At 36.3% G+C, this 25,990-nt stretch overlaps 1 protein-coding gene across 2 annotated transcripts in view; it reads right to left on the reverse strand.

Annotated features, from left to right (window-relative positions):
• The window catches only part of TMEM117 (transmembrane protein 117), a 228,356-nt gene that overhangs the window by 125,318 nt on the left and 77,048 nt on the right, over window positions 1–25,990 (reverse strand). For both annotated transcript variants that reach the window (XM_074825464.1, XM_074825463.1), the window contains exon 4: window positions 3,986–4,085. In XM_074825464.1, the coding sequence (XP_074681565.1) occupies window positions 3,986–4,085 (100 nt within the window). The remainder of the gene's footprint in view (window positions 1–3,985; window positions 4,086–25,990) is intronic.

A 25,990-nucleotide genomic window follows, 5' to 3' on the forward strand; every position in this document is an offset into this window, starting at 1 on the left:
GAGAGAAGTCTTGGCTTCTCCTTGTTAAAAAGAACATCCTGGTACAGATTTGGTAATTACTAGTTTGATAAATAATAAATAAATCATTCCTTGAGTTTATCGTTGTTTCTGATAATATGAGCCACCAGAGTCTCTGCTGCTCAGTGATCTCTCAAACATTCTCAGCTCCCTCTAGCAATTAACAAGTGAGAAAGAGAATCTCAATTAAATTATCTTTCGGTAGGAAGGTAAATGGGAATAGGATCCCTTCTCAAGAGGATCAGCCCCTGATATATTCATAGAGATTAGCACCAGTCACTGGCTGAAGTTGACTGCTTCAGCTTCTAAGGTCTAAGCAAGGTCTAAGGAAGATGTAACAAACTTCTACTATTTAACTCTTTCACACATATGTAGGCCTTGTAGGCAGGGATATGTCTTTAATGTAAACAGCGATGGCAGTTGATAAGCAAATATCTCAATGTGGTATGAGTATTATTCATAGTGAAGGGACAATATGTAATCTTTTGAGAGCCCAAAAAGCCATCACTCAAAGTGGAGATCAACAGTTTTGACAGGTTAAAATTCAATAGTGCCTGGAAAGGTGGAAAGCAGGCCGTTCCACCTCACCAGTAGCCTGTAAAGAACAGAGGAGGCTCTGGTTGTACTCTGCCCTCTGTGTCAATGTTCAGTGCCATCCACTCCTGTAGGTATACTCTGAGCATGCCTTACCACACATGCTCAGGACAGTGCCCCTCACAAAAACACAGCTGCAGCAGGTTGCTCATTTTTACAGATGATCAGGAGGCCACCCAACTCTCATCACAACACAATCATCAGAGAGACCTGGAATCAACTCCTTCCTCAGCCTGCTCACTCTCTCCCAGAAGGCAGCCATATTTGCTAGTTTATAGGCTTGCCTGGGTGGAATCCAACCTTTTTTTCAAAGCTATCCTACTGTGCCAAATCCTGTGGTGCCTGCCTCAAAAACACTCTCCATGAGAACAGAATGCACATTTCATGAGAGTAGGAGAGCATGTCAAAGCAGATGCAGAATATACTTCCCTGGCTTCAAAGAGGAAAAAGTGCGGCAAGTTGGTTAGTGTATTGAACCCATTCTCTTCTTCACATGCTTATTTAGAACATCTAACACTTACTACAGATTTCAGAAAGATTAGTAGCAGATGTTCCTGACCAGAGGTACAAAAAGAGAAGCTCCTGTGTGCCCATAGCATGGCCTCATTATCATTACGCACAATGGAAAGAATACTGTTGATTTTATTAAGAATTGAGTCAGACCCTATCCCCAAACTAGTCAGTGAGCTAGGAAATGTTGAGGGGGAAGGTTCACTTCTGCCTTTTAAATCCAAAACAAACAGCAATCCAAAACATTTTTCCCATTTCAATCACTTTCCTGATTTAATAAGCCTCTCCTTGATGTACTAGGTCAATATGATTGTTTATTGATTACTCGTTTTTAAAATGGATTCCCATCTGTTCTGTTTTATTCCCACTTATTTCCAAAGTTTCCAGTTAAATAGGGAGTAAGATCTTAATTCCCGTACGGTTCAAATACACTGAAGTAAAGGCTACATCTGCTTTTTCATCTTCTCCTTTGTAGTCTAAGGATGGGTGGCTTCTTTACAGAATCTTCTTAAACATTAGAAAATATAAGTACTGCTGTGAATGGGAAGATGTGCAAAGGTTCCCTTACAGGTTTGATTTTTTCTTCCTGTTTCCAAACAGAATTGGAGAACTTCATAAAATATAATAATCCCACATAAATCTCATGTCACTTTGATACAATCCCATGCTGGATTTGGCATGCAGAAAGTCAAGCAAGTTAAAGTATTATAAACAACATGATAATTTCAGTTCATATAGAATAAGATTGCTAAAGTTAGACTGTGTGGGAGGTTTGCACCAATGTACATGTCCACCCTCCTCTGTTACTAATACCTGACATTGCAGCTTTTTTTGACATTCCTAGGCTTAGCTGCCCTTAAACAATGGAAATTACATTGACTGATTCATACACTTTGCCTAGAGATTTGCATTGCAGAAGCAATCTCACTATTCTCTTTTGCTCTGAAGATCTAAACACCAATCACAGCACCTCTTAATACTTGTGCAATCAAAGCATGTCCTAAACCACACTGACACTCCAATCCCATGCCCTCTGCTCTTCCTGAAAGCTAACAGAACCAGCCTAGTTTACAAACTGTCTCTGCAGTCTCTCCCAGTCTCTCTCCCATTCTTCAGTGATAACTCCATCCACGACTGGAATCTGCTGTGGCATAATCCAATTGTGCCTCCATTGCTGAAAAGATCTGAGAAGGCTTTGAGTACACAGAAAAGGATCAGGATTCTCATGACTCTTGAATCCAGCCATTTCCATGCTTTAAATAGTTCTGCGTGTAACAGTTTTTTCAAGGAAATGAGAAAAGAGGGATGGGAAAAATTGAATGTTACCTGGAGCTCTAAATCACATATGTATGATGAACATGACACCTCTAAATTCAGCTTAGCTTATGCATCATCTTTCCTAAAGCTGTGGAAGCCCATCAAAAAAAAGGTCAAGTTAAAGGTGTTCAGAACTAGCCATGAATTTTATTACTGATTCACAAGAAATCCATATTAATTGTCAACATCAGTCAGTGCACCAATTCTACAGTGTCCTTACTGTAATGTATGTACCGATTATTTGCTCCGTACTTGCTTTTCATGGCCACCATTTCACAGAGCATAATTTGTCTCGGACAAACCACTGACACATACTGAACAACATGCTGAAAAAATCCTTGATTTTTTTTTTTTTTTTCCTGTCTGTTGTACAGTACGTTCCAAATATGTGGAGGATAGAAGACAAATTGACAGAAACTATTCTTTCAGTTTTATAGACTATAGTCTTAGCATCTTACAGGCATTCGTGCTTGAAATTATTCCTATGTTTTCTCCTAACACATACCACAGTCCTAAAATGTATCCACCTTGGCTTGTTTCTTCACTTACATCAGATTATTGCAGTCACTAGCTATGTACAGTGCTGAGATCTTTTCCATCCATCTTAATGTGATATGCGATAAACATTCACCATCACGCAATGTTCCCTGTGTTAATGAATTCCTCTAAAATTATGTTCACCTTCTGAGTAAACAAACAGAGGTATCAATAAATTATAAGGAAAAATTTTAGATTAATTAAAATCAATTCTGCAAGATTAAAAATCATGGACTTTTCCCAATTTAAATGAATGCCACAGTCATAATCATTAAAATGCTTACCTATACTAATCATAAAAACTTAATCTTACTTAAAAAGATAAAAAAGGAATTCACTTTTTATACCTTTGTGTTAAGAAGTGCTTTTCCTGAACAATAAAAGATGTGCACATGCTTCATTTTGTTCCCAGTTAGCTGTCACTTTCTGATTCTCTTTCACTAAGCTGATCTTTGGGTTGCCCGTATTTCAGGAGATAATCTTTATAACAATTATAAACCAAGTGAAAACTTTATTCTTTTAAATCCTAAATTAGAGACAAACTTGATCTGATAGTTTCACATCAAACAGGCTACCTTCAAATTCTGGGATGTAACTGGCTTTCTTTCTTTCTCTCATTTCTATTGCTCTTTTCACACCTTTCAGTTAATTTTTCTTCTTTTAAATCCTTTTCATTAGACGTGTTTATCTCTAGCCATTACTTACCTTTTCACCAGACAGCAAGTCATGATGTTATTTCATAGCAAAGAAGGGCCACTGTGCTGTCCTCACAGAAGTCAAGGGCAAAATTCCCACTTACAGTGGAAGAAATTAAATATTGCTCTGATACATTTTAGTGGAAACTCTTCTGGACTCCCAGCTAATAACATGCTACTTTGTTAACTTTCTACTTGTCTGGATTGAAATACTTGAATACTTCAAGAAATTCAGTTTTCTCTTTTCTCCTCTCCTCTTTCCCTTGAAATTAACATATTCTTTTTCTTTTAAAATGTAATATTGTGTTTCTTACCATCCATGCTGTGACAAAATCTCCCATCCAAGTCCCAACTGCAGCTACCTTCATAAAATTTTCATTCCTGATGCCCATGAAGTCTGTTATAATGTATGCACTGTGGAAACAAGAACACAGACTGTAAGCTATACATGTTTGCTTAATGCAGTTATAAAGAACTTGCTTTAGTGACAAAATTTATGATTAGCTGTGAAAGATTTCCTATTTCTTTCATAATCACGTTTTCTGCTAGATCTGAATCTTGACATAGAACTGAACCAGGATGGGTCATTTCCAATTAGAAATGGAAATGTGAAACTGATTTTACAGCCCATGTCTCTTACAAAGGTGCTAAAATAATGACAGCAAAGACTTTAGGATTATGTAAGGCTTCTGGAAATATAAACTATTTTACACCTTTTATCTCTTCCTTTGTACAAATGGAACTGCAACATTCTCAGAATTGGTGACTTTGCAAAATCTTTATGAAGAAAAATGAAAATCTTTAAGTCCTCTTTAAAAAGATAATTGAGCCACTTGACTTTTCACTCTACCAGTTATACAACCACATGTTTTTTTAACACAACAGTGCAAGCAAGATTTGCAGAATTTCAGTGAGATGTTGCTGTTTCTTGATTTATACATTGTATTTTCATAGATATATTTTACCTAAATCCAGAAGAAGCATTTCCATTCTGCTTAAATAATGCCACAGATAAGATTTAAAACTTCATACAATAATTTGAGCTTTAGTTTCAAGTTCATCAAGATGCTATAAGGACAATTAAGAAGGCAAAGTTACTTGTGCTGGATTAAAACCTTTGTGAGAAAATCATAGCTTTAATATATCCTTTGCTTAAAGACTTTTCAAATGTTTAAGAGATGACTCTTCTCAAGACCTAACACGTTGAAAAATGATAGCAATTATATTTTAACTTCCCAAGTGATATCTTTGTTTTCAAGATACCTGTAAACATTGTTATGCCTATTTAAGGTGTGCACAAGTGACCTAGTTGCATGTAACAACTTCCTTGAACATTATGCTATCAATTATTGAAATCTTACCATTATTATATAGCCAGTGTTGTAATGTCTAGGAGCTAACGGACCATATCTCTGCAACTGGATCAGTGCAAGCTGATCCCACTTTCTGGGTCAGTCCTATTAAAATCTAAATATTTGATCAGCATAGAGGATCTTGCTAGCCCAAATCCATGCACAGCACTGTGTCACTTCTTAGACACAAGTTAATATGTTCTAGAGTAGAAATACTGATGTCATTGAATAGTTTCATGACACATGTAAAATGGCATACCCTAACGGCTCTTTTCATTATACACATCATGACCTTTCAGCTAGTATGTCACTAACAAAAATACCATCCTTTTTTCATCTGTTAAACAGCATATAAATGTTGGCTCAGATTTTCTGCTGGAATTAAAAAAAAAAACAAAACACATCACATTTTTTTCTCACGCTATTTTTAATTACATTCCATGTAGTTAATAAGATTATCAATATTCTAAATTCCTTGTGTTCTAAATAAAGATGTAAGAACACAAGAACAGCTACACTAGGTCAACCTAAAGTCTCCCTGTTCCAACACCCTGTCTCCAAGAGAGGGCAACAGCAGATACCTAGGGAAGACTGTGAGGACAAGCAAGCACACCCCTCCCAGATATATTCTCCCAGCCTATTTATAACTGGGAAATATTTGGAATTCCTTTTTTTCCTGCATCTTGGGTATGCTGTTCTTGTAGCATCTGTGAAGGAAAAAAATTATCAGGTCTGCTTTCCTTAAGAAGGTGTCTCATTAACCAAGAAAGCACAACAATAAATGTCAGTTGTAGGGACTGACCCCTGGACTGGCCCCCAAAAGCAAACCATATCTTATATCTTCTTCCTCAGTGTGAAACACATACAAAACCCCCACAGTTCTCACCTTTTTTATTCCCATTTCTTATATGCATTATATATTCTCATATGCATTATATATGATTACAGAAACTAAATGAACACTTGCAAAACACTCCTGAAAACAGGCCACTTGGGTAACTCCTATAGCCCTGTCGCATATAGTGGGCCTGCCACAGCCACCCATGGCAGGCTGGTGTACACAAGATGGGTTATCCAAAAAGGCTGAGAGGTCACTGGTCACTGAACGTAGGTATTAACAAGTAGAAGAGATATCAAACCAGACATAAGCTATTTTTTGAATGGAAATTTAAATTCTCTATGTAGTCACTTGTTTTTATGAATGTTAAAAGAATGTTAAAAGTATGAATGTTAAAAAAATATTAAAAGTACTGTTAAAAGGCTTTTAATAAGGTCAGATGAACCAGATATATTACTTAAATACATAGAAAGGGCTTGAAAGGAACAGATCATCCTAACAGTCCTTTTTGTAATTTGAAACATGAATGCATCCAAGAAGCCTAGTAGAAATTGTGCATTGTAGTCTGTAAGTAATTAATGCCTAAATGAAATAAGCAAATTGTCAGACCTTCAATTAAGTTAAAATAGCATATTATTATAAAGAAACACTTAAGAACATAATCTGTGGATATTTTAAGTGCATTTACTGATTAAGATGCAGCTACAACTTTTTATGGAACAGGGAAAATATTTTTAGCACTGTCATTATCTTAGAAATAGCAATGAAATACACTGCTATTTTCTTAACTATTTTATTAACTATCAGCATTAGATCGTGTGTCTTTTATTCTCCCTGCAGTATTATTTTCATTTCAAAACACAAAGACAAATTGACTTTTTTAAAATATGGATTTTTGGCTGCTAAAAATGAAAAAGCCCTCCATTTTTAATTTTCAGGTTTTAGTTTTAGGTTATTTTTAAAAAGCCATGCTTGCCTGAAAATGTTACCAGGTTATATATTTTAACAGTACCAAAAATAAAATTAGTTCTATTGTGGAAAAATACCCACTTTTTTCTAGCTTTAGCTAGTGATTAGAACAGTCTTCATTAATTGGTTACTCTGCTTCCTGGCTAGGACCCATGTTTGCACCTTGCAGGAGGGCTAATACCTATTGGATTCCAGTTAACTGTCATGGTCAGCCCAGATTTCCTATAGCTTGTCAAAAGGCTTCTGTTTCACCATACTTGTATTCTGTAGTAAGGTACATTCATATTGCACGAATAGCACAATCTAAGAAAACACTGAGTAGAAAAACACAGCAGTTAAAGCTTGTAACAGAGTAAAAAGCTCTTCAGAAAGGGACAGGATAAGTGTAAATAATTAAAGGCTGAGGATCCAATATTTGTGAATGTTAATAGATAAAGGACAAGACTGGGATTTGAGACAAACCCACTATTAACCTTTGACAGTAAAACTGGAAGCTGCAAAGCCAGGGAAATTGCACTTTGCAGGCCAAAGCCTGTGAAAGGTAGACAACAATTTTGACAGAATAGGACAAAACAGAGGAAACAAAAGACAAGACACTTGAGAGACACAGTTCTAAAACAGAGTCCCAAAAACCCCATCATAGGGTGCTGACTATATCCATGTTATTGCAAAAGGTAAGTTAATAACAGTGGGGCAGTAAAAAGATGTAGTAAAAAGATGAGCCCAATGTATCTATCACTTTTCTGGAGTTAGCAGCAGAGTGCACAGAACAGACAAAGGGAAACAGCAGCACTAGCCCAGAGATATTGTTCAAAGGAAGATATCAGAGCATTTTTTCAAAGAAGGATGACACTCTAGCAGCTGCCAAAATGACGAACAATCTGAAAACAAATGGAGCATTTTTAATTTTAAGTGGAATAAAGATGTACAAGCCACTGTGGTGCTATCAACATTGTTCTAGGCACTGGAATAAAAGTCATGGCTGAAACTCAGTGCTGAGATGGTGTTTTCTCGATCCTCACAGGAATCTAAAACTGGGATATAGTTTGAATTTAGACACTTAAATTGAAGTGTAAACCAGGGATCCAAACTCTCAATGGAGCCTAGTCAGAATAGTAAATGCAGATTAGAGCGTGATTTGTCCTTACGCTACTGTAGACATGCTGGGTGAAGGATTTGTGCCTTATGTTACTCCAGGATGGCTAGCATGTCAAAACAGTATGTTTACATATCAAAAGGCATTGCTAAACCTATGTGACTAAATAATTCCAGGTCCTCTGACATATCCTGGTCTCCAGATGATAATCCAAAGATATCTGGATCTCTTGTAGGGCCTGTGACACATCTGACAACCCAGACACATCTGAACTGAACCCTAGGTCGCCATGGACTGCAATAGACACTTTGGGGAGGTTTTAGTTGCCTTTTAATGCCATTTTAGTGACCTTGATGCCTCTTAACCACACTTCAGCTGGATCTTTATATGCTCTAGAGTATTTAAGGCACTGGGCTGGCACATAGCACACAAGCCATGTTCTATACAGAGTCTACAAGAACTGCACCCATAGAGTACTAACTTAAGGCTCTTTGAAAAGGAGAAGAGGCCTAGATATCTTTTATGTTGAGTCATAAAAAGTCTGTATATGTTCTGCAGTCTGATATATGCTTTTCTGAGGTGGTTTTATTATGTGGCATTCCCCCTAAATAGCTGATTATCTATATGGAACTCAATTTCCTTGGTGCACCTGACAAAGAGATATGCCTTGACAATGGCCAACAGGTGACAGCATGAGAATTCATGCAGGCTGCAAAGAAGTATGTGTTTAGATGTGGCACCACAGCTTCCATTACTCTTAATTTAGCAGAGGCAAAGAGTCTCAAAATAACTGAAAACATACATAAAAGACTGCAGATACAGTTCCTGATCCCTATCTGTCACTCTAAAACAACCAAACGGCAAATGAGACACTTCGTAGCACTTTGCTCAGCTGAAAAGCTATCCCTCTACAGCTAGGAATTGAAGTCAGAGCCACAGAGAACTGGAATATGCACAGAGACAACAAGACTTCTTGTCCTATAAATTAGCATATCGTAATGAGAATGGCATAATACATAGCTACCTACAAAGAGTACAGAGAGCACAACAGCTAGTCATACAGTCCCTAATCATCCCCAGCGCACACTTTAAAGGTACAGATGAAACTTTTTCTATGACACCAGAACAGAGAGAATTAAGAGGCAATGAACCAGGGATTTTGCTTAAAGAGGTAACAGTCACAAGAGGCTCAGCAGGCTAATCTCCAAAACACAACAAAACTAGGACGCAAAACCAGCTTGCCTATAGAGAGACAGATCCATGGCACAGTGCAGAATACCTGAGACTGACGGATTGATGCTATAACTGAGCATTGCTGGTTGGTAACTGATTTATAAAAAAACTGGTAAGAAGTTTTTTATAAATGAGGCCACAGAACTGTGATTCTGAAAACCTCTGCTCATCAGCCTACAGGCCTGAGGGCTGCCTAACTTACTCTGGGGACTTGGCTTTTAAAGCTCCCAAGCCATTTAAAGTTCTGCTGCTAGGTATGTACAGGAGATGCTCATTCTTCACAGGAACAAGCCATTTGGCTTGTAGCTCACATCCTATATTGATTGATATCCATAAAGTGGTTATTCCTCCACTTGGTCTGCCTGTGGAGCTTCTCTGTGAAGTGTTTTGCAAGCCTGCCTATTAAGACAAGGCCCATTGAGAAATGTAGCAGTTGCATTTCTGTCTGTTAATGTAGAAAAGGTGTATGCACGTAACTTAAATAGGGAACACATGAGATCCAATTGCTCTTCCAAGGGACACTGGTTCAGCACCTTTCAAAGTTAGAGAATTGCATCTCACTGCCACTCTTAGTAAGAAAATAAAAGGTGATGACCAACTCCTATTAGCACAGTAGGTTTTTTGTATATGGCATTCTCCAAGAGGATGAGAAATGTGTGTTTCAGCCTCCTTTAGGTGAGCGGTAACTGAAGCTGTATATTCCATGTCTTGTACAAGTATCGTCTTTCACATATAAAACAGATGTACCCTTTTCTCCACTCTTAGAGAAGTGGAATGGATGCCACTTGTCAGGATAGGAGTTTGCATTAGATCACAAGTACAGTCCTAATTAAGGTGCTTTAAGCAAGGTGGGACAGGGTTTAAAATATATTCCTGTCCTTAATATAGCTTCTTTATTGCAAATTGTAGGAGTTTCTTGTTCCCAGTGTGGGTTTTTGTGGATCCTTTGCCAACAACCCTCAAGCACTTGATGCCCAATAGAGTCTGGACTTCTCTTTAGGGATCAGATGGTATTCATACAGATTAACTTTTGCCTAATCATGCTAGTCTTCCTAGGCTGTCTCCATAACCAATGGATTTGACAGCAATTCAGAGCAGGACGTTAATTTAGATGATTTCCACGTATGGCATCACTAAGGGCCAACAGCCTACTTCTAAAGGATTTGCAAAAGGTAACTCATAATGGCAGGGCTACTGCCAGGGGATGTGGGAGTCTGCATCTCTACTGGGAAAATCTTAGGGATCTGCAAATTCAGAAGTGTTAAGGGCCTGCACTATGGGAGGAATGCAGTGTCCCTGGGCTAAATGTAAATGTTGGTGAGTGCTGGAACATACTCCCAGTGAGTTTAAATGACAGGATTTGCTACACCTACATTTTTTTAATGTCAAACCTTAAATGACATAAATAAAATCAGAGACAAGCAGTGGGTGAGTTGGGAATTGAACCCAGATTTCTCCCCTCTCAGATGAGCAGCTTTCTCCATCATTATGTAAGTGCTTTGATGAAAATGCTGTACTACCCCTACAGACTCCACTACGGCGCACTTCCTATAGACAGGATATTTTGGGAAAAAGCATAAAAGGTGCCTGTAAAAAGAATTCAAAAAATTGATTTTTCAAATTTATTATATCCATGAGGTATCTTTTCCAAATTTTCCAGGATTTTTGCTAGTCTTGTGCAATGTGTACCATCACATGTATATTTTGTTTAGTCAGACAAAAGAAAAACAAAGGCTGCAGAGTGCATTTATCACCTTTCTGCAGCAAATAAAGGTTACACTACTCGGCCAAGGACAGGTTGCCTGAAACACTTCTAACGCTATTGTGCTAATAGATGAACGCTCACCTAAATATCCATAGCACAGTCTTACCAGCTCCCAACACACACTTAACACAGATGTAAGCACTTCAGCTGTTTATATGTAGGTGTTTGTTCTTCCACTTAAACTCTGTAACCACTGCATAAGTTGTTTTTACTGAAGCAATGAAATAAAGGGTTGCCTCTTATATGCCTGTTTGATACTACAGGAGAGGAGTAAGGTATTTACTTACTTCTAAGTGAATTGTTTATTGAAAATTGTTTTAGTGGACAATGAAACAAGTTAAAAGAACCATGACAAGTTAAGAGAACCATGTCATTTTTTAGCATCTCTGTTAACAGGCTAGTAAAATTCTGCAACTAATCCACAAGACGGTAGTACAAGCTGGTGCATTACATGCCTTATTTGATTCACTATATGCTATGATATCAAAATAGTTTTACAGTAAAAAGGTCCAAAATGCTAGCACAGGTGACCAGGGACACAAACAGGACAAGTGGTCTTGGGCATACTCATTTTGAGGGTTTAAAGAGGATCTTGACTCATCATACTGTAATACACTCTGCAGACATACAAGTTTGCAGTCTCAGCCCTTGACGTACACATCCTGAGAAGGATAACGAGTACTGATTTTCAACAAGTTGCTAAACAGCAAGCTAAATTATACACCTGTACATTGAAGAAAAATGTATGCTTGGAGTTTCTAAAATTTAGAAAAATGTTGTAAACTGATTTTGTTTTATATTTTTACATTTAACATTCTGTAAATGTAGGTTTTAACATTCTGTTAAATGTAGGTAAGATTCATTTAACATTCTGTTAAGTGTAGGTTTGCTTATCTTAAAAGACAGATAATTTGTTTAGCAAGTGACATTTAAAAATTGCTACTAGAATTTGAAAATAACATTAAGAGAAAATAAGAAATATAACAAGCAATGTGTTTGGGAAGGTTAAGTTAGGTTAGCAATTTAGCAAGAGAGAGACACAGTAAAACATTGTATTTTAAATAAATACTTGCTTTGTTTTTAAACTTGGCAAAATACTGGTAAGAATGGCTTTGAACGATGCTGCACTGACTGAACTCTTCAGAATGGGACACAGCTTACACACATTCATTCTCGGCATTGACATTTCAGTACAGCTAAGAAGGGATAAGGAGAGATACGTAGCAATATTCTCAGAACTGGCAGTTGTAAGAAAAAAATTATTTACGTAAAAAAAAAAAAAAAGAGAGAGAGAACTGCTCATATCATTGCCAGAATATAAACAAAATTAAATGATGTAGTTGGAACTTTACCACTTTGACCAAGTGCTTTGATAACATTTAAAACTTCTGTGAATTCCAGCAAAAACTTTGTACTTTCTACCCATTTCAGTTTCAGGGATGGCAGAGAAGTTTAAATGTGTTATTATGATGCTGGATAAACTAGTAACTGCAGTATTATTGCTATTCAGAAAGGGGAAATCAGAACAATTTGCAGTTGGTACAAAACACTGAATGGACTCTGCTTTTAATTAGCAGCCCAACTAGGAAAGCAAAAGCAGACAGACATTTTAGCACATTTTGATAGAAACCTGTAAGTATTAGCAGATAATGCAATTTTATATATTAATCATTCTTTAACTTATTAAACTTCCCTGAACCATTGATAAATATTTTTTTTAATAAATTAAAATAATGAAATGGCAGAAAATTACAAACAACATGTTGTAAGTTAATGAACTGGAACTGAGGGAACAAAGAAATGCCAGCACAGAATCTCTGCTGACAGATTTTCAGCAATCCTAACTGAAAAGAATTAGAGCTGGCTCTGAAAAAAATTGCAAGCCCATAATGTAAAATAAAATTGTGAAAATTTCTTGTGAGTTTATTTTTTAAAAATAATTTATTATAAACAAAGTAGATTTTTTCCGTTATTTAATGACAGTGTTTTAAGGCTTTATTTCAAGGGTCTACTGTAGTGACTGGGTGAAGCAAGGACCATGTGCCTTCTCTCAATGCTTTATTTTCAGGAACCACTGATACCCTGCAGTTGAATGACAAGTAGCCAAAGGATTGTTCTTTCAGCATGGAGCAGGGAACTTCTACTGTTTTACTGAAGTAAAGACATTACAAGAACCTATATATTCATGACTGGAATGAGGTGAGATGCTTCACTACAGCAAATATAGGACCAGTATTTGAAACTCTTGGAATCTGAATTTGAGAATAATTGGAAATACAAATGAATGTAACCTGCATATGAATGCCCATTTTTAAAGCAGTGGAGACTTACATTACAATTTGCATCAGAGTATGGAAACATGTGGTGGAGGAGTGTAATTGCTGCTAAATAGGCTAAAATTTTTATTTTTTTTTTTTTTTTACTACATCAGTACGGTGTAGTAAGTTTTAATTTTGACATTTTTGTTTCCAGAGTTTCTCTGCAGAGACATGTCAGAGTATCTGAAGCAGAGAAGACATCCTGTATAGGCTAGAAGGTGATTTCCCTGACACAAGGCTTTAAATGACAGTTTCAAATACATTCACATTGCCTTTTACGTAAGATATGAAGATATTCGATTTGCTTTGTGTGCTTCTACTGACAGTGCTGATAGTACCTCTGTCTCTTTCTTTAAAGTTACCAGGAGTAGAAAATGGTCAGGACCATTTTACTATTATTATAAAATGGTAGGTCATGCAGGGTCTGCAATCACTTGAAGGAACATATTGCTTTTAATAGATTGGGGGAAAAAATTAAAAATCTGAAAATATGAACATATTTACAAAAAGCTGAAAACTTGCCAGTTCTCAAGTTGAAAATAATCTTGTGGTTTGATTTATAGATTAAGTTACTTATAGCTAGAAACATTTAGCTTGAATTTTTTTTAACCTGTTTCTACGATTGTTCCAGCTTTCTTTCCAAATCTGCATATTGGAAGCATTTTCATTATTTTAATTTCTTTTGCTGGTTTGGGACAGGAAATCCTTCTAATCTGCAAAAATTCTTGGGAGACTGAAAAAATGTTTCATGTCCAAATCACTTTGGATTAGCATTTATTGTGCAAGATTTTTCTTTCCAAAAAATGTATTTCCACCTGAAACTACAATACAGGATAAGGTCGGATATTCCTTTAGAGGATTCAAAGTTTAACTACAGGTATGAAAAGATTAATCTTTCAACAGTAAGGTACTATATGGCTTAATTATATCTGAACAGTATCAAAATTGATTTACTGATTTTCCATTTTCTATTTAAATATTATTGTTTCACAAGAAACTTCTCATGTTTTCTTATGAACCAAGTCCACAGTGTATAAACAAAGTTGTGAGAGAATGACTGTGTAGGTCCTGTAACGACTATTTTAAATTATCCAAACCAATCTGGGAATTTTATCATGATTGTTCAAATTGTAAAGAATACTACAGAAGTGACAACTAAACTGTTTTTTTTAATAAGTATTTCTTTGAATTATTCTCTATAAAGACAAGTAATATTTGAAATGAATGAGTCAGAAACAAGATCAGTCAGTGATAACATCTGAGAGTGAATAGATTGATGGTGGGGCAGAGTCCTGCTACTTTGCATTGCTGAAGTATAAATTTACTAAAAAAGAAAGACTGACTAAGTAATGCCTGCCTTGGAGCTTGTGTGATGTTTGATGAATGAGTAGAAAGGAGATTGGACTTCATGGAAATTTGAGGATAAGATTAAGGGTTTTTTAAGTATTAGATTATTGACAGATCCATCAAATAAGCTATTAGTAATAATTAAATAAACTATTAGTAATAATTAAATAAACCAGGTAAAATCACAGAAGAAAGGGTTGGAGGGAAACTCAAGGGATGAACTCATCCAATCCCTCATGCTAAACATGGCTAACTGGCATTAGATCAGATCGCTCAAGGCCTTATTTATGTTTAAAGACTGTTTATTTTGTTACATTTATTTAAATCTATTTATTTAAACCTAAATCCTTTACCAAAAGCAAAGCTAACATTACTTAAACATCTGAACAAAATTTAAAAGGGCACTAAAGAATGAGTGCACTTTACAATTGACTGCTCTGGATTTCTGGTTCAAGTGGTCTCTTTCTATTATGCCAAGACTTCATCCATTTAACACAGTGCTGAAACAGCCAAGGATTTGCCACAGAATACTTCTATGCAAACAGCCAAGATTTTCCTCTTCCTACCCTATCATTAGAGTTCAAAAAAATAAAGTATGTGCTGCTATACATCACTTTGAACAGTTTGATGAAGGAAGACAGCACTTCACTTTTAACTCTACATCATTACAGAGTTTAGTATTTGTTAAATATCCTCCACAAAATAAGAGAAATGTAAGTATTTTATATTAATATAAATAATACAAAAGTTAACCATACACACAGACATATATTGCTTATGCAGAATATACATTAATTTTTTTGACATTGAGAGACAGAACAAGTCAAAATGCTAAGAGTAAAGTTAAATTAAAATTTAAACTCTGTTTCCTATAGGATCTTTGTGTTGTATATTGGCAAAGCCTAAAAAAGGTGGAGCAAAGGCCCTTGGAGAATCTCCGCTCAGCTGCTTCTTCATGAACACTAAGGGCTCTCACACCTACTCCACAGATTCCACCAGCGGGTGCTGGGATCCCTCAGCATGCCATGTTATTAAATGCTGAATTTCAAAAGGGCCACAGGGAGACCATCAGTCAGCCAAAGCCAGAGAAAATCATATGCAATAGGGGAAGCAGAATATTAAAAAACACTTAAAAGAAGGAAGAAGGGTAGGAGAGCTGGGAAACTGGACTGACAAAGTTAATAGAAGGGAAATGACAAGATGAGTATACACAGAAATGCAGAAATACATTTCACATACAAATATTTGAAAAGGAAGAAAGGTCAGAGCCCAGAATGGAATGGGTATGGTCACAATCCTCAAATGTTTTTAGGCAGTGTTTAGATTCGGATGTGTTTTGCTACTCCTTTTGTAAAGATTCAACTGTCCAGAACTCCAGCACTGCAGAGCACATCTCACTGAAGAGGAAAGACAGAGAGATGCTTCCTTCCTTGAAAAGCACTGTTAAAATCTTAATTTCAAACAAAGAAATAGGTCCAAGCTTCTATAACGTTATTTGAGTGCTTATAGCTCCTTACAGATGCTTTGCTGTATTAGGGTGTGTGCAGATAAAAGGAGACTGAAACTGCAGTTTGTTCAAGAAATTGAGAGCATATACCAGCCTGGAACATCAGTATGTAATGGCAAAAATAATTGCACAGGGGTCTTATGAAGATGGAAAATGGTATTAGCATGTCAGCCTTACTAGGCTTTTCAAAGAACCATGACGGCAGAAACAATAATTCAGCCCAAAAAAACAAGAGTTTATTCAGATGGAGAATGGATACTACAATTTGATACAGCCACAAATGAGCCCTAAATAAGAATCTTGTGAAACACTTCTACAAATGGTTTGTTCTAAAACATTATCCAAGTTCTACAGTCTGCATACACATAGCCAATCCTCTGTCAATAAAATGAATTAGGAAACTCACATATGAGAAAAAGTTATTCTTTAAAGCTACTTACAGGTGCAAAAGAACAGGAAATATCTTTCTGTTATGTATGTTTGGTTTTGTATCTGTTGAAGATGACTAGTGTGCATCAGTCTGCTGCAGTCTATAAAACCAGACAGATCTAGAAACTGTTGGAGTTGTTAAGAAACAAGGATCTACCATGATCACAGGTACCTTTGAGAAGCAATGGAAGGAAAATGTGTCATGACAACTCAGGAGTTGGTCTGAGGATTTGGTTGGCTTCTCTCATAATGTAATAACAGCAGCAGATTGCAGAGCAGATGGAACAGAACTAGACTTCAAGCAATGTACAAATTAACAAATTGAGGAGACTGCTTCTTTACTATATAACTTGAAAACAGTATATAAAGAACAACTGGGTCTAGGGCCAGTCATCTGACAAGAGTTGGCATATAATCACAGCAGAGATTTTAACTTGGAAGATGCAAGGAAGAAGACAGCCTGTTCTCCCCCTCCTTGGCTGACAAAGCAAACACCTTTGTCATGACTACTTGACCATCCAATGGCTGATATCTGAAAGAGTCTGACACTGGATCTGCTATAAATTTGCTCTGTATTGTACTGACTGCTGTATTTTCTGGTCCTTGCACTACTGAGCATTTTAAATAAAATTATCATTGAAATAAAGGGGGGAAATTGTCAGAATTTGAGGATTTTATCCTTGAATTAACATAACTATTGCAGACCGTCCATTTTATAATATAGTCTTCTTTTAATTACTTGAAAATGAGTTATCAGTAGATAGACATGTCAGAACCACACACTGCTCAAGCACTATCATTTGTAGTACAACTTTAAGACACACAAATGGAGAAAACACAAATAGCGGTGTGAACTTCATCCTCAAGAAGAATATTCTCCTAATTTTTCCCAAGTAAAGGACTAGCACATCATCTAACAATGGAGACATGTATGCATGTGCATTTTTGATACCCAGACACTAAACTTTGATGGTTTTGGCTATGTACAAATACTGGGTTTCATCTCAACTACATACCTCAAAAAAAAGTCTCAATTTCAGCTAGTAGTTCCAGGATCCCCTAGAAGAGTCCATTTCTCTCCACAGTCAATGGAGAAAAATAAGCACTTTACAGATATAATTTATCTGACTTATCCTAGACATCTGCACTGGGTCTGGTTGGGATGGAGTTAATTTTCTGTATAGCAGCTCGTATGGTGCTGTGTTTTAGATCTGTGACCAAAACAGTGTTGATAACACACTAATGCTGCCTACCAAGATTAACCTGCTAGAACATTTCAGAATCAGATGAATCATCTTCTGGAGATTTCAGTTCTGATAAATGTAAAAGTATTTGGTTAACTTTAAACTCATCTTTACTGGATTTATTAGATTTTTAAACTGAGATATGACAAAATATGGATTTTAAGACTGGCATGTTTTAGATTATTAGACTGAAGGTCTAACATCTATAAAATGTCCTTGCAAGTCTACACACATCCCAAACTGCAACTAAAACCAGTGAGACACTAAAGAAAAAATATGCAGTTTGGAAAATTACCATTCTAACTGACAAAAACTTACCTTTTATTTAGACATAAGGTTGAAAAATACATTTCCAAATAGCGTAAAAGATTACATGATAAAACGTTGTCAGTAAGAAACCTATACAAGAATGACTAAACTGCAATTAAGATTTCATTAAAACAGTAAGTTAAATCTAAAGTTGAACAGATGGTTAGCAGGACAGATATATCCAGAATTAAATAAACTATGGAGTAAATATTCTATCTTTTTCTGATGCTCATTGTGGAAAACATTTTAAAGCACTACTGTTCAATAATAATCTGATCCAGAAATAGTTTTTTACTGTCATCCAGATATTACTAGCTGAAGCAGATAGCATCATTAATAAGAATACCTTGAGATCTCTACACTGGATGCATGCAAAGCTTCAGGAACAATGCCAATGTATTTTAGGGTAAGTATTTCCTTAGTTTACTTATTGATTATGTGGGAGATTTTGTAATTAAACTGGTATTCTACACTGATGAATGGAAGAAAGAGAAGGATGCTGGATGGCTCAGCAGAGCAATTATAAACCCTTCTCTCTGCTCAGGAACAACCACTGCAAAAATTCTCTCTACATTCTGAAACCAGTTGAGGATATGAGAAAGGTTAGAAGTGCCTGCTCTGAAGCAGACAAGACAGAATGTAATTTTTCAGTTAAAAACATGTCTTCTAAGCCTTGTACAACAATATTTTTTTTTTTAAAGAAGAAAATAATGAACAGCTCACTTTCAAGCAGTAGTGGACGCACCACTACGAAGGTAGAAGGCAGTAAAATACTGTGAGACCTAATCAATAGAAACTACCAGCTAGAGGTAGAGTATGATTAAATTATCATATTTCAGGACTTTTAAATCCCATTTGCAATTAAAATTTAAATACACCTTTCCCTAAATTTTTATTATTTTTCAAAATAAATATTTCGCTAGCTATATGTCAGATATAATGTCCACCTTGGGGTTTTTCAAATGTCTTTTTCAAATGCTCACATGTGAACAAGAGATACTCGTATCTAAAGACAGGTCACAGCATTAAGTCAAACAAAATACTGCACATCTCCTTTTGATATATGTATTGGGTCTGGCTGGGATGGACTTAACTTTCTTTATAGCAGCCCATATAGTGCTGTGCTTTGCATTTGTAGCTACAATGGTGTTGATAACACACCAATGTTTGGCTATTGCTGAGCAGTGCTTGCACAGCATCAGGGCTGCCTCTCCAACCCACCACTCAAAAGGCCAGTAGGCTGGAGATGGGCAAGAGTTTGGGAGGGGACACAGCTGGGACACCTGACCTGATATTCCATACTACATGGCATCATACTCAGCAATAAAAGTCGGGGGGGGGGGGGGGGGCGGGGCGGGAAGGAGGAAGGAGGGGCATTCCTGATTATGGTGTTTGCCTTCTGAAGCAACTGCTATGCATACTGAGGCCCTGCTTCCAGGAAGTCTCTGGACATGTGCCTGCTGGTCAGTAGTAGTGAATAAATTTCCTCTTTTTTGCTTCCCTTCTCCATGTGACTTCTGCTTTTCTTATTAAGCTGCCTCTACCTAAACTCATGAGTTTGTTCATCTTAATTTCTTCTCCCATTCTGCTGAGGAGGGCAAGTGAGAGAGTGACTGGGTGGGGGTCTGGCAGTCAGCCAAGATCAACCCTCCACAATGTATTATGTTCATCCTGACTTTCTAGTAGCAAAAAGGGTTCACAACTGATAAAGTAGTACTCTGATTTCATTTTAGTATTACTTTACATATTACTAAAGCACTATTTCAAATATGAACCATAATGCAAAACTTCTGGTAGGATTTTCAGAGATGCCCAGCACCTACATTCATCATATTTAGCTCTCAGTAACATACTGTTAAAATAAATATGAACAGAGATTTCAAAAATATAAGTGATCTTCATTTGCTAACATCACTTATTTACAAAACCAATACCAAATGCTCCATAAAACTCCATTTTCACATTTTGTTCTACTCACCTTAATCTAGATAGAAGTACTGCATTCCTATTTATAGATCAACCTTATATCATCCACTTTCAGCCACTGTCTGGGACGTTTACAAGCTTTAGGTCTTCAGTTCAAAATTTATGAAGCAGAAACCTTCACAATATCATATACTTCTGTTTATGATAAATGTATCAACTTAATGAGAAATCTCAACATTCACAGGACAATGCAGATGATCTATGAAAAACCTGAAAAAGAAACATCCCCATGTTTCTGAGTTTATCTCCTGTAATGTTTAAAAAAACTTTTCTTGTTTTCATTTGAAGGCTGTTCAGTCAGTAGTCTGTCACATTTGTGAACTGAAATTCCATTTCTTGTTCTGTACTGCAAATGAAAAAAAAATGCTAGATAAGAGAAAAAAGAATGGACTGTGACCCTGTCCCTTTTGATTTACTGGTCGTGCAGGCACACTGTGCATTACACTGAGTCATCTCTTTAATTTTCCCAAAGGTTGTATCTCAGAGCTAGCAGGAGACCTGCCTCTTGCAGGAATCCAGTTCTACTTTTTCACATCCAGTTTTCACATTTCCCATTATACTAGAGGGTGGTCATTTGCCAGCATTTACAGCTTATGGCTTTTTCCTTTTTTCTGTGCTGACCAGAATTTGCCTGTTCCACAGGCGATTCTTTACTCCAAATAAAAACCAGGCAAGTAACAGTGTAAAAGAATGAATTTTACATATTTTCATGTTATTATACTTCTCAGGAAAACATAGAATAACTTACATTGGAAGGAACCTCTGAAGATTACCTAATCCAAACTCCTGCTCAAGGCAGGGCTGATTTCAATCTGATCAGGTTGAGGGAAGTCAAGATCTTCCCTCAAAAGTAGAGCACAGCCCAGAGTGTTGCAGAAATTTCTGACCTCCACAACTGCTGCAGAGTCAGAGGTGAGGAGCAGTACAAAGGATAGCTACCGCTAGGCTGAAGATGCCACCTGGGAAACTGCTTAGGGTTTTATTAAGATAACAGTATAAATATTCCTGCCCTCTTTTGCAGATTGGATGACCCATTTCAGGAAGACTGACAGCAGCAAGCACTCCAAAAGGAAAGTTTACTCTGTGCTCTGCTGATTTAATTACTTTAAATACATTTCAACTGATCAGATTTGGAAATATGAAGACAAACACTCTGCTCATCTAAATTTGAAGTGAAAGTTATCTTATTTTTTGCCAGAAATGTACCATTTTGCTTAGTTTTAAGGTTTTTTTCTGATAAGCATTCTGAACTGAGGAAAAAGTCCATTCAATTTTTGAAAATTTCAGATGAACTACATTCATCTTGGCTGTAATCATGTTGTTACATAAAGAAAAACACAGTCCAAAGTAAAAACAAATGTGTTAACTGGTTTTGAACTGAATAGCCCACAAAGATTTCTTGTTAAACAAGGATTTACTAATAGAATGATAAAGAAATGGCTACACATTTGGACAGTTAAGAAGACATTTTCACTGGGCTGGCTTTGGTCTTTAATCGGAGTGCTGAAATAGAGTAATTAGCAATTTTAAAAATATTTCTTTTTTCTATTTCCTTAAAGGAAAATAAGACTTAGGCATTAGCCCATCACATTGTTGGGAAGCATTTCTAAGGCTAAGAGGACTCTTTCTTACAAGCAGACTGCTCAGGAGTGAAAGAAACCACTCCATAGATGAGGAACATATGGGTCTCCTCCACAGGACAGTTGGGTTCTCAAAGTGCTGTGGATGTGATACATTTCCATTACTTTACCAACATACTGTTTTGTCCCGTGTTCTCTCTAATCTGTTGCAGGCTTGACAACGTCTGGCACAGCCCCATATCCATACTGTAACTAGTATGGTTGGCTGTAACAAGTATAGTGCTGCCTTGTTATACAAAAGTACCTTTGGGAAGACAGTGCTAGCCATATGGCTTTTTCCAGACAGAGTAATAAGTTATGGTTTGGAAAATAAGTACATGAACTCTGCTGGCAACGTGCCTTCAGTCTGGAAGAGAAACAGCCTCACCAACAGAAGTTTTCTGAGGGTTTTATATCCCCTTTCTTATTACCCTTTGTTTACCACAGTCCTAACGGTCAGCTTATTGTTACATGTATCTCTCTCTATGTCTTTCAGATAAGATTTAGTTATCAGTATTTCCATTTCTCACAAAATGTTATATGACTACCATGAGACAAAACTGAAACCTCAAATGAAAACATATTTCTAGAAAATATAAAAATTAGCCTTTTTGCCTGCAAAATAGATGTTCATTAAACTTAAGCTATGTATCAGTGTACTGCTTTATTTTTCACTATTGTCTTTTAATTGCTGACACTTTTGGGTACATAGAAACTAGTTTTAAAACCTTTTCATCTGCTTAACACAAGGAGCAAATATTTCTCCATTGAAATCAGTGATTCAATAATTACTATTTACAGTGATGACATTAAACTAGGTAAATGAGTAGCAAGATTTCATCTAGTCACAACATAGATGACTGTTCTTTGAGTCAATGTGGAAGTAAAGAAATCCCAAATGATTTGGCCAGACAGGCAAGATAGAAAACAGCTATGCCTTGGATGCACTCCCTTATCAAGGATTTGTTTTCATGAAAATTTTGTAGCAGAAGTGTATCCTCATTAAACAAGAGCAGTTTACTTCAAAACAATGAAGACAGAAAAGATTGCATTTGGAATGGGACTAAGTTGTTGATCCTATTTGTCTAAAAGCTGAATGGACTGTAGAGACAGTGTTTTAACTCTTTCAAGAAAAAAAGTAATCAAGAGGATACCATTTTGTTAATGCCACCAGAAGTGCCAGTTTGGAACAAATATTAGCTTTCAATATTCTCAGATGACCTCTAGGCCAGAGAGAGACTAGAAAACTGAATGGCTTTTATGTTACTGGTAGCATTTGTTAAATTCCCCAAAAGATGAGAAAGGGAAGTAATATACGATGACACGTTTGACAAGCCAAATTTGGAATGCTGACACTTTGCAAGCTTACAGTTATGAGATAAAAACTCATTCATTTGTTAAGAATTCTTGAATACTTTTTCTGAGACATTTTCAAATAATTCTAAGCACTATGGCTAGCTTGAATAAAATATATATGAAGTATAAGGTAAAAGTCGGGTCCATATTCAGCATACTTCATTCTGAAGTTCTTCTGGCCAGGCTGCAATAAAGCAAAAGAATTTGACCTGATATAGAGGACATCAGTAATAACTAAAAAATGGTAATGAAAAAGTTTGTCATCAATCTCTTCTCTTGGGCAATGGAAGTACTACAGTGAGCTTTCTTACTGGAAAGAGATTTTTGCCACAACAGAGAGGCCTTCATTATTAATAGGTAGTTCTTTCACGAGCTGATGCCCATGGCTGCAGAAAGAAATTTATGTTTAAGGCAGGCTGAGTGAGTAAGTGACTACTGTTTACTGGAATGAGAGCCATGAAACACAAGCGTGGCAAGTGCCAAAAGAAAAGTGACATTGAAAGAGCCGAATTCTTGTATATTTGTAATTTCAGATCTTGTTTGGCCTCTAGTCTCAGTCTTTTCTTAATGGAGTGAAATTACTCATAGTTGATAAGTTTATAACTGCAGAGAAAGGAATGGTTATTCACCTTGAGTTTTGCAGTATGATTTTCAGGCTCTGACTACTAGTTCCTTGCAGATGCTGCTTATGTAGTTTTGGCCTTACCTGCATGCAGTCCATTTGAGGTGAATTTCATATTTCAAGTCTTAAATTACTTGTTTACAATGTTTTGACTGGAATACTTGATTTTCAATTAAAAAATAAGGCATGTGACGGTTAACAGAGTAGTTACTTGTGAATTCACAGATTTAAAGACTGTGAACTGTAAAACACAGTAATCACTCTGATTTGCATAATCCAGGTCATAAAATTCTATATAGTAATTCTAATCAGAAATGGACTCTTTCTAGATGGCTTAAATCTATTAGAAAATCTCAATTTCAGTATGCTAAGCATACATACAAAGAATGTACACATCACCAATTTCACTGTGAAATATTTGCACTTTATTCCAACTTTGAATTTGTCCAGACTCTGTTTACAGCTACTGCATCTTTTTTACACCTTTGCTAAACTAAACATTCTCTTATGAGAAATCTTACCTGCCATTTCAGTAATTAAAGGCTTCGTTCAGGTTCTTCATGACCTACTCTTGTATAAACCAAATAGTCTCAAACCACAAAGCATGCTTTTCATGCTTAAAGTTACTTTTAAGGTTTTGTGTTGGTTTTTTTGGTTTTAATTCTCATGAATTTTCATATGGAATCTGTATGATGTTGCAGTCATATCTCCTTATTTCAGCAAAGAAATTCCTTTTTGTGTATTCAAGTTCCAACGCTAACTCGTCAGGACAAGGTTTAAAAAAACCCATGAAATTAATTGTGGTGTATATCATAACATTACACTTGCCATGCACAAAATAATAGCTAGCATTGCTCTATCAGGAATAGTAGAGTAGCAGAAGAGTGTTTTGCTGGGACAAGTACTCATATATGAACGCGCTGATTCTGCTGAAACCATCTACAGTGTTATTCAGATACTGTGCACATACCTGTTCAAGCACTTGCACCTCTAAAACACAGACAAGAGCTGAACATAAATAGAGGCTTGTGTTTGGATGGAACTCTGAGACATAAGGAATCATTGTTATTCTTAATGAGCAAAATTAAAGTTCTCCTTAAATTTTTGTTTTTTGTTAATTATTATGATTAATTAATTTCTTTCATCAGAGGTAGGAGGAAGGGGAGTTATGTGAATTTTGTTATTAAAATTGGCTGCTCCTTTCTTATAGGATGAAGTAAAAAGCTGTTACGTATCTTCTAAAACTGTGAAGAAAGTGAAACTCCTCCCTCTTTCCATTTTGTCTACCTTCCTCCTCTTCAAAGCCAACAAAGAAAAATAGATTATTACAGTCAACCTCGATCCCACCAAAATTGTTTCTGAGTTATGAAAAACTTTATGGAAATTGCTGCAATTTGGATGAAAACATTAAAGAGCCACCTGACTTCCCTGAAACAACTAATTCTACAGTCCTTGCAAACTTAGTCCCTGAACAAAATCAAGCCTTACAAAAGAAGCAAGTAGCAAGGACAGATCAAAGTCACAGAATGATCTGGGATGTGACTCTTCCTAACAGATTTAAAAGTTCAATACACACATATGCCTAACAAATGTTATCAACAGAATTTTCCCCCTTTTTGCACTGATTTTTAGAGGCATTTTAAAGAGAGTCATAATGTGGATGTTTCTCTCCTTTCTGCAACCAGAAACCTCAGATACTCTCACTCAGTCCAATTCTCACTTATGGTTTGAAAAAATTTCTCAGTTACAGTCATGAACCCATTAAAGAGGAAGAAGGGGCTGAGAACTTGAGAAATGTAAATTTTGGGGAACAAAGTGAAAAACATTCTTAAAGGTCAGTGCTGGGATAACAGACCAAAACTAAAAAAGATTAGCATAATAGATTGCTAATTTCCCAGATCCAACTGCCATTTCAGTCACGAAGAGGAATATGGGCTCTGCAGGTAGGGGCAACAGTTTCACCACAGTGAAACCAATCTTCTACACTTCTAGCCCCCATCACAGAATTTTTGAAAAACTAAGATCCTGAAGGTAAAAGTGTTAAGTAATGAAGCAAAGCTGCCTCTGAGAATGTAGGTGGTGTGAGCTGACATGCTTTGGTTTAAAACAAATACTTCTTACTAAAGCAAATGAGGATTCAACTTTTGATTGGAGAAGAGCTTCCTAGATTCAAGTTCTTCTGACTGGAGGAGAAAGTCATAGTGGTAAAAAAAAAAAAAAAAAAAAAAAAAAAAAATCAATGGAAAAGAATATTTAAAGCAGCATAAAATAGACTCACCAGAGTACTAGTAGCGGATATCATCACCACTGGTTTTCAGACCCTTGACTT

This window comes from Strix aluco, chromosome 5 (assembly GCF_031877795.1).
Source record: "Strix aluco isolate bStrAlu1 chromosome 5, bStrAlu1.hap1, whole genome shotgun sequence".
Lineage (NCBI taxonomy): Eukaryota > Metazoa > Chordata > Aves > Strigiformes > Strigidae > Strix > Strix aluco.